The 9983-nt window shown below is 55.9% G+C and overlaps 1 protein-coding gene across 1 annotated transcript; it reads left to right on the forward strand.

Annotated features, from left to right (window-relative positions):
* Positions 1-2004: 2004 nt before the first annotated feature.
* On the forward strand, positions 2005-6802 carry ENPP7 (ectonucleotide pyrophosphatase/phosphodiesterase 7). Its single transcript, XM_017730166.1, has 4 exons — positions 2005-2999; positions 4256-4401; positions 5193-5813; positions 6344-6802. The coding sequence occupies exons 1-4, from the start codon at positions 2753-2755 to the stop codon at positions 6656-6658; spliced, it is 1329 nt and encodes a 442-aa protein (XP_017585655.1). The 5' UTR covers positions 2005-2752; the 3' UTR covers positions 6659-6802.
* Positions 6803-9983: the final 3181 nt, after the last annotated feature.

Here is a 9983-nt window from a genome sequence, read left to right on the forward strand (position 1 = left end):
AGCCCCCCCATCGGCTCCCGCAGGCACCAAGGCAGCAGCTTCTCAGGGGTAAGAATCAAACTCCGGCCTGCTGGTACCAGCATCCAGGTCCTGCCCGAAGAGCCCCCCAGAGCACTCAAAGCTTCTTTTCCCGCCTCCTTCCTCTTTTCCAGCCTTTCCAAGCTGCTTGGCTGGAGCACCTTCCTCCCTCCATCTGCTTCAGGGCTCGGGCCAAGTCCAGGGCTGCTCCTGGTTCCACCCAACACCCTGCCAGTGCTGCCCTGCTCCTTGGTGCATGTCCATCACGCCACTCACCTGCCCAGGTGCATCCCATCCCGCACAGCTCCACACACCGACCCCCACAGCTACAGCATTCCTGGTTCTGCTCACGGGGCAGCATTAGGCTTTAACCACACGGTCCTGGCAGTGTGGTTTTAGTAACACTGATGAGCTTATCCAGTCCTTGGTGCTCAGTGGCCACTCGCCCCAGCACTGCCCGTGCCATCTGCACGCCGTAGGGAGCCGCAGGGTTGCCCATGGGGTGCTCAGCACGTCAGTTTTTCCAAAGGCAGGAAACAGGCTGGGCCACCAAGCAGGACAGTTCCACTGGCAAGAGATTTCCCTGGGCTCATGTTCTCTGTTTTCAGCCCCTTCATCAGTCTTCACAGAGCTAATTGGTGGACAAGTGCAGGATGGACAGCGTCAGCCCCAGCACGCCTTTGCAGGGACAGGGCTGACAGCTCGTGGTGCCCTCGCAGCTCACTGCCTGTTCTCAGGAGTGTTTCCAAGGATGCAGGATTGGTGCTGCCAGCATGGAGCTGGTGCTGCAGAGGATGCTCAGCAGGGACATGGTGGGCCCAGAGCAGCCACAGCCCCTTGGGCACATCCGTGCACAGAACCAGTGCCTGGGGTGTTGTTAGTGCAAAATCAGCCCTTTTAGCTGGAGCTCGCAGCGTCCCCAGGCAGTCTGGCCAAAGGTGATGTTCTTTATCTGTGCCTCGTGCTCCTCAGATACCAATATCAAAATGTGCCTTGAAACACTCCTGACATCAAATATTCCTCAGAGATTAGCGTGGTGCTTCCTTCTCACTCGTCTCTTCCCTCCCAGTGGAGCAGATGAACATGATACGTTATCAGGACCTTCCCCTCACTGTTAGCAGCGGCACAGGGACTTGGTGACCCACCCCAGAACAACACGCTGAATATTCAGGACTTTCCATGAGCTTGGCAAGCGATAACATCTTTATCATGAGCCCTTTAAACCCTCGGTGTTGCCAGGAGCCTCTGTCCTCGCTGAAGGACAGTATCAGACCCAGGGCAGCAAATGCTGATAAAAAATAGTTCCTTGAGTAAACATCAGCATCAGGCTGGGAGAGGAGGGTACTGGGCTGGCAGAGAGGCCCACTGAGCTGAGGGACTGGAGTGCTGGGGTGCTGTTAGTCCAGCACCCACTCCACACCCTCTGTTAGCCCGAGAGTTGGCTCAGGGCTTGGATCTCAGGGCTAGGGGCTCAGGGCAGGATCCATCCCGGCATTTCCACTATCTGCAAACACCTAAGGCTGTGCTCCCAGCTGGTGTCAGCCGTGAGGCCCCTGTTGGGATCACCTGGACCTCTCGCAGTGCCCTTGTAGGATTATCCCATGTCACACCGGGGAAACACCCACACTGGAAGAGACACCAATGCACCCTGACGAATCAGTCCAGATGGGAATACTCGAGATGCTCAGGACTACAGAGAGGCTGTCATTCCATCCAGGAAGAATAAACCCATGTGCCTGAGACTCGTCTACCCAGCTCAGCCTTGGGGAGAAACACCAAGGAATGACCCCAGACAGGGCTGGGAAATCCAGGTGGAAATGGCTCTGCTGGGTGAGGAGAGGGTGGCAGGCAATTAGGAAGCAAAGAACCAAGGAATAAATCTGCAACCTGAGCAGAGGCAGATTAGCAAAGACATAAAGGTTGTGAGTTCAGAGCCCAGGGAACTAAGGCAGCCTCTGTTACATAGCTCTACAAAAGCCTTAAACTCAGTTTTGCTGAGAAATGAGTCGTCAGCAATGACTAAACCCCAGACAAACCATAAACCAGCAGATACTGATACAATGGGATGCTGATACAGCAAAGCTCAGCAGTGCACGAGCAGATGAGAATCACCTGTGGTGAGCAGCAGAGCCCAGGCAGTGAGAGCTGAGCTGATGGGACACAGCGGGTTCAGAGCTGGACTCACCCTCAGGAACAGCTCTGGGGGTTGGTGCATGGTCAGGATCCAAGGAGGAGCCTCCTTCTCCAGTGAGCAGCTCAACAAAGCCACACTGGAAAACCCTGGGTAAATCCAAGCTCATCCCTGAGCCTCTGAGCCCCCATCACAAGGCAGACAAGCAGTCCTGGGGCGTGAGTTGCCTTCTAAGGCTGAACTGTTGACCACAGAGCAGGGCACTGAGAGCCAGGAGTGGGGAAAGGACACCACAAGAGGGATGGGGGGCTGTGGAGGCAGTTCCCAGCCTCCTGCCACAGCAGCAATCCTCCCTGTTCACACACACCAAAACAGCACCACCACCGCTGAGGGAAGAGGCAGATTTGGCATTTGACCCAGAAGGAACTTTAAGAGAATCTACTGCAGAGAGACAAACAAGAGACACTTTTTCTGATACCAAACTCTGGCTGAAGTCACACACCTGATCAGCAACTGCAAGATTAGATAAGGACCGAACTTAGTCCCATCCTGCATGTATTTATGTGAGCTCTCCAGACACCTGGGCTATTCCAGTTCAAGGGCATGAAGATGCTCCTGTCACTGGGGCTCCTCTTTGCTGCCCTCTCCTTAGGAAGATGCATCCCCCTGCAGCAGGAGCCCAACCGCAGCAAACTCCTCCTGGTGTCCTTTGACGGCTTTCGGTGGAACTACGACCAGGACGTGGACACCCCCAACCTCGACACGATGGCTGCAGACGGGGTGAAGGCCAAGTACATGACTCCTGCCTTCATCACCCTCACCAGCCCGTGCCACTTCACGCTGCTGACCGGTGAGTGCCCCGGCCACGGGCCGCTGGAGCTGCACGGGGGCTGGGGAAGGGCAAAGTCAAGGCTTATGGGTCAGTGAAAGACACGAGGTCAGGAGACATCCAGACCCAGCAGCACACGGAGCTTTAGAGTAGAGACAAGGAAGAGCTGCAGAAATGGTAGATTTAAACTAGACACAAGGAAATTCTTCCCTGTAGGGTGGTGAGGCACAGATTTCCTAGAGAAGCTGTGGCTGCCCCATCCCTGGAAATGTCCAAGGCCAGGCTGGATGGGGCTTGGAGTCAGCCTGGTATGGTGGAAGGTGTCCCATGGTAGAGAGGTGGAATGGGACGGTTTTTAAGGTCCCTCCCAGCTCAAACCATTCTGGGATTCCATGAACAGAACCTGTATTTATCAAAGGTAAATAGCAACCTGATAGCCTCCTTTGATAAGATAAATTATTTTTTAAACAAGGGAGATGTTCTAAATTTAATCCTTCTGGACTTCAGTAGTGCATTTGATACAGTGCTACATGGGAAATCATTAGTTAAGATGGAGAAGATAAAGATTAGAACAAAATCTGTAATGCGGGGAAGTGAGAGGCTACGGGAAGAAGACAGAGTGGAAGCTGAGAGAAGACTGTCAAGCTGGAGGAAGGGCACCAGGGGAATTCCTGAAGAATCGATTTTGGAGCTAATCTTATTTAAGATTTTAATTAATAACCTTGGCATAAAAGAGTGGAGCATGCTAATGAAATCTGCTGATGGGCAAAAGCAGGGAGGCAGCGTCAATACGAGGGAGGATGGGGATATCACACAGAAGGGACTGCTCACTCTTCAGGACCAGAATAACAAAAATAGCACAAAATGTAAGAGTCAAAATGCATCTCTCCCTTCTAACGGAAACTTCTGCTCACTGACCTCGCAGATTGCGAGCGACAGCGAAAGCTGAACACCTCGTGATGAGATAAACACAAGATAACGGGAACCCGCCCGGGTTTATGGGCCCCTGCAGGGACCGGCCTGCAACTGCCGGTGGCACCAGTGCCTGGCTGGGTCCAGGCGAGACCCAGCAGACACCAACTAACCCACAGCAGCGTTCCCCCAGCATCTCCCTCCCCGCCCCGGGACCCCACCTGGTGGAGGGCAAGGGTAGGAAGGGGCAAAGAGGAAAGGGAGGCCAAAGGTCCCCTCTGCCCAAAGGCAGCCCATCAGCCAGTGTGGGAGCGAGACCCTCCCAGCACAGCCTGGCTCACCCCCTCCTCTCACCTCTCCCACAGGACGATACCTGGAGAACCATGGGGTGATCCATAACATGTGGTTCGACACCAAAACAGGTGTGAAACTGCCCTACTACACCACACAAGGCATAAGCAGCTGGTGGGACAACGGCAGCCTCCCCATCTGGATCACTGCCCAGAGACAGGCAAGTGCAGCACCTCCTCGCACGCACAGACCCTGCACAGACGCATCCAAGCTGCCATCCTCCAGGAAAAGCTACAGGCAAGCCACGATCCCTAGTGGCCATGAGTTCCCAGCCTCCCTATGAACGTCAGGCTAATTAGACCAGCAAAAAACTGAAATCCCCAGACACTGGCAGGAATAATTATGATCGTTCTACTAAAAATAGCAAAAAATAATAGATGCATTTCAGCTTTATTAAGACATTAATAAAGCAGGTTATCCTGTTCCTGTTTAAAGAAGCCTCAGCCAGTTCCTCAGGGAACATCCTGAGCCTGGGAGTTCCATACACCCCGAGGCACATCCAGGGCAGTTGGGTGGCAGCGTTAGGGGCCAGCTCCCTCTTCCCCGGGAACTGCAGCAAGTCCAGCAGGCTCTGAATCTGGCTTTGAAGCAGGACATGAAACCCAGCCCAAGACCTTTGCCCACATTTACCCACCAAATTGGCTCCTCTGACTTCAATAAAACATGCCTTAATGTCTTGATGGTCAAAAGCCAGAGGGTCCATGCGAGGTGCAAATGAGGCACTGGTTCCAAAGTTTCAACTGGTGTTAAAACACAGTGAAGAACCAGGTGCAAGGGCAGTGCTTTCAACTAATCACTTTTAATTGGCAATGAGCAAGAAAACCTTATTAGAGGCAGAGGTAGACATTTGGGACTGAATGAACTGATAGTGTTAGGCGGTGGCTGCACTGACAGATGGAAGGACGCAGCCGGGAGAGTTCGGGTGAGTTTATGGAATGCCTCCACTCACAGGGTTTGAAGACAGGCTCTATCCACTTCCCTGGAACAAAAGCAAAGTACCAAGGGGAAGAAGTGCACAGGAAGTTGGTGGAACCTGCCTTGTTCAACTACAGCAACGAAACGAACTGGAGGCAGAGCATCGACACCGTCATGGAATGGTTCACAGTGGAGAACCTCGACTTCATCACGCTCTACTTCGGGGAGCCAGACTCCTCAGGACACAAGTTTGGCCCTGAATCCACACAGAGGAAGGACATGATCAAGCAGGTGGACAGAACCGTCGGTTACTTGAGGCAGCGCATCCGGGAAAGCGGCCTGGAATCAAACCTCAACCTCATCATCACATCTGACCACGGCATGGAGACCGTCATAAAAGAAGACGAGATTCACATCGGGAACATGACCAACTTCACATTTAAAGACCTCGACTTCGAACTCTTAGATTATGGACCAAATGGACTCCTGGTGCCCAAAGAAGGGAAATTAGAGCACGTGTACTCAGTCCTGAAAAATGCCCATCCAAAACTGCACGTTTACAAGAAAGAAGAGTTTCCAAAGAGATTTCACTATGCCAACCATTCCCGGATCACCCCACTTCTGCTGTACAGCGATCCAGGCTACGTGATCCACGGGGTAAGATGTATGCACAGGCATATCCTACTGTCCTTTGGGATGTGCCTCTCACTCCTCTCCCTCTCACAGCACCCCAGCACCCACTCAGCTTTAGGCCTTTGTGCCAGCTGGTCTCCCTACACACAAACAGAAATTCCAGCTCTTTGTGTAAAGCCCTCTTCTGTTGTTGAGAAGTCCAGAAACCCTGGAGTAGGACTTGCATGAATACAGATATCCACTGCAGGACCCTCTCCTAGCCTGACTTAAGGGAAGGCCCAGCATCAAGGCCAGCAGGCAGCTTGCCATTGGAAGCACCTCAGGACAAAAAAATGTGGAGGGAACTTGCAGGATGCAGTTGCTTGAGAGTAGTGCCTGGGGGCACCGCCAGCTTCTGCAGAGTTTAACACTAACAGATCAACTTCCAAAACTGAAAGGAACCAACCAGACCATCAAACCCTGCAGCTGCAGAATGTGGTGCATGAGGTGGGAGAGGTGGGGGCATGTGGGGGGCAGAGGGGTTGGGATGCTCACATCCTCACTCTCCCCCACAGAGGTACAAGGTCCAGTTCAATAAAGGGGAACACGGTTTCGACAATGAGGCCATGAACATGAAAACCATCTTCCGTGCCGTGGGACCAGCCTTCAAGAAGGAGCTGGTGGTGGAGCCCTTTGAAAGTGTCAATGTCTACGCCCTCCTCTGCGAGCTGCTGGGCATCACCCCCGAACCCCACGACGGCTCTCTGGAGGTTACCAAGCCCATGCTGCGTGAATCGGACGACACTGGGAACAATGGTGAGCAGCGGGAGAGATGGTGGGCAGCGGGAATGGTGGTGGGCAGCGGGAGTGGTGGTGGGCACCAGCGGTGACAGTGGGCGCTAGGAACAGCAACAGACACCAGCAACAGAACTGGCAATGGGCACCGGGAGCACACCGGGATGGGCACCGGGATGGACACCGGGAACGGCACCGGAAACGCACCGGGAGCGGCACCGGGAGCAGCACCGGGAGCGCGCCGCTCCGCTCCGCCGGGATTCCCGCGGGAACAGCGCCACCTGGCGGCGGCTCCGGGGCACCGGCCCGTGCCCCCCCACCCCCTCCGCCGCTCGGGCCCCCGCGCTCGGTGACCGGGCAGAGGTCACCGTGTCCCCGGGGGCGGAGCTGCTCCCCGGCCGGGTGGGGGGAGCAGAACGGGTGGCAGGAGGTGGCAGTGACGCGTCCCACGGCCCAGCGGCGGGAGCTGCCCCGGGGCAGGGCTGGCACTCACCCTCCTCTCGGCACGGCAGGGTCGGATTCTCCTCTCCATCCCGCCATGAAGCTGCCGCTGATGCTGGGACTCGCTCTCGTTCTGGGATGCTGGGGAGGAGTTTTCTAACCCCCACCAGGTAACTGACCCCAAGGACCCCCGGAAGGACTCTTACCCAGGCAAACACGTGCCCCGTTTGGGAGTGGTCTCCCCGGGTTTCGTCTGTCCGTGGAGCCCCCTGAGGCCACTCCCTGCGGGGCACAGCAGGGGCTTCACACCTCAGGCAGGGCTCTGTGTTCTTCCTGCCCCGGGTCAGCATTGACAGCACCCAGGGCATGGGCTGGGCTGAAGAGAAGGGGTGGGCACCCTCTTGGACCCTGCCACTGCCCCCGTCCTGTCCCCTCTGTCCTCTGTGTGCAGCCAGGTCTGGACCGTGGCATGAGCAACCACGAAGGGTGGATCCTTCACTGTTCGTGGCTCTGCACGTGCCTGTGTGTGGCTGCACGACCAGAGTTTGTCACTTGCTTTCACAGTGCAAATTTGTCCAGAGAACCACCAGAACAAGTAACTCCCAGTCTGATTCCCTGGCACTTCCAGCACGGCGCGCCTCCAGCCGATACCTACAGGCTGCAGAGACCTGAAACGAGCACCAGCAGCACTGTGCTCTCCTGTCCTGGCAGCCCCCAAGCTCCAGGCAACTCTACCAGAACACGTGGCAAGATGGGAAAGGACATGGCTCACAAAGACAACCAGTCCCAGGCTCAGGGAATTGGACAGAATTCCCAAAACCTCTCTAAATTACTGACCCGCGCTCCTCCGGCATGACTGAGTCCCCGGGGGAGACGCCTCTCCCAGGCTTTGGGGTGAGGCCAGGATGCAGCGCTGTGGAAGGCGGCACTGAGGCACAGCCTGACCCTGACACGGTCACCCCACGTTTGCATCACTGCAGCTGCGGGAGGCAGAACAGCTCCAAGGTTGCTTTGGAGCAGAGGCAGCTGATACATGCTGAGTATCTAAACTAATTAAAACGGTGTTCAGAGTGTGCTGGGAGCCTCCCCTGAAAGCCCCACTCACGCTCAGCCTGGACCTGCGGAGGAGACAGGGAGGCCCCATTCGTCTCTGCTGGCCACAGAGCAGGGCTGGCCATGGCACCCCCAGCCCGGAAGCCTCGGCAGCATCCCAAAGTCAATCAGCACTTCCAACTCCTGCCCCAAGAGCCCCGGGTGCCCTCAGCACCAGCCTGTGCTTTTGGCTGTGGACAGAACTGGGAAATGCCACCTATGCACCCCTGAGCAGCAAATCTGCAGCCAGGATGGGCCTGGCTGCGCTGCTCCATGGCAGAACTGCTGAGACCCGCCCCAACTGCAGCCGAGTCAGCTCCTGGGAGCTCTGGGAGGGGAGTTGGTGTATTTTGGAGAGACAGGGAATGTGGCAGTGCCAGGGCCAGGACCCCCCAGCTTACAGCAAACTCCCAGCCCTGCAGTTCCTGAGCCGGGGCTGGCAGAGCCTGGGCCGATTGTGCCAGGCTCCCGGGACCTCTCCACAGCAGAGCTGAGGCAAAAGCCCCTGTACAAATCCAAACCTCCCTCTGCAGGAAGCAGCGCAGGGTCCCTCAGCCAGGCTGGGGCTTAGGGGACAGGGAGCAAGACACCCCCCATCCAGCAGCCCCCATTCCGGCCCCTCCAGGGGGGCATTCCAGCACCCCCAGACCCCTCCCAGATGCTGTGGTGCCTTTCCCCAACCCTGTGCCTCATCTCAGGGGCTCGATAAACATCTGTTGCCATAGAGACTCGCTCACTGCATCGGCTTCACCCAAGGAGATGAAACAAGAGCCGCACCCTCAGAAAAACAGGAAGAAAATGTTTGGCTTGAAACTGTGCTGGGGTGGGGGTCAGGGCGGCAGCAGGAGTAGGGAGGCTCTGAAAGGGGAGCATGGCCAGCGCTGTGCATGCCATTGAAATTGGTATTAATGGTAGGAGTGCACAGAAACCCTCCCAGTTATCCTGCTGCTGACCTTGGGAGTTCCCATGCAGGTCAGCACAGCCATGCACATTCTACGGGCAGAGGCAGCCAGCTCTGTTGGGAAGTTGCTATCCTGGAGATCCTGGCAGAGCCTGCAGAGCTCAGAACCCACTGGAACCAGGCTCTGAGTGTCCTCATGCCCAGGGTGCCCAGCAGGTACAGAGCAGGATCACAAACCCATGGAATGGTTTAGGTTGGAAGGGACCTTAAAGCCCATTCTCATTCCCCCCCCTGCCATGGGCAGAGACACCTTCCACTTATCCCAGGTTGCTCCAAACCCTGTCCAGCCTGGCCTTGGACGCTTCAGGGATGGGGCAACCACAGCTTCCCTGGGCACCTGGGCCAGGGCCTCCCCACCCTCACAGACGAAAATTTCCTCCTAACATTTAACCTGAATCTCTCCTCTCTGAAGTTTAAAACCACTTCCCTGTCCTATCACTCTCTGCCCATTTAAAACATCACTCTCCCTCTTTATAATAAGCCTCTAAGTGTTGAGAAGCTGCGGTGCTCAGAGGGCTGGTCCCAGTCTGGTTCCCAGACTCACACAGGGAACATGGAGTTTGTAGTGACCAACCTCCTGACACAAATCCTCATCTGAGAGCTGATTTTTCCTCAACTGGGAACAGGAATTGAGTTCCTGACTCAACCAGCAGCATTTGGGTGAGACAGAGCTCTGCCAGAAAAATCCATGGTGAGGAAGGGACCATCCTGGAGAAAGGTTGAACCCTGACATATCCCTGCAGGAAGGTTTCCATTGCCCTTCAGTCACAGGGTTGCCATGAGACGCACCGAGGTGCGGCTGTTTTCACTCGGGGCAGCCGAATGCAACGCGCTGGACACGGTGTTGATCCAGCTGCACTTCCAGCACGGATCATCCTCCGAGCCCGGTGCTTCTGGGCACGGGGGAGCTGGGGGATCCCCCCAGC

The sequence above is a fragment of the Corvus brachyrhynchos genome, unplaced genomic scaffold (genome assembly GCF_000691975.1).
Source record: "Corvus brachyrhynchos isolate BGI_N302 unplaced genomic scaffold, ASM69197v1 scaffold340, whole genome shotgun sequence".
NCBI classification, from domain to species: domain Eukaryota; kingdom Metazoa; phylum Chordata; class Aves; order Passeriformes; family Corvidae; genus Corvus; species Corvus brachyrhynchos.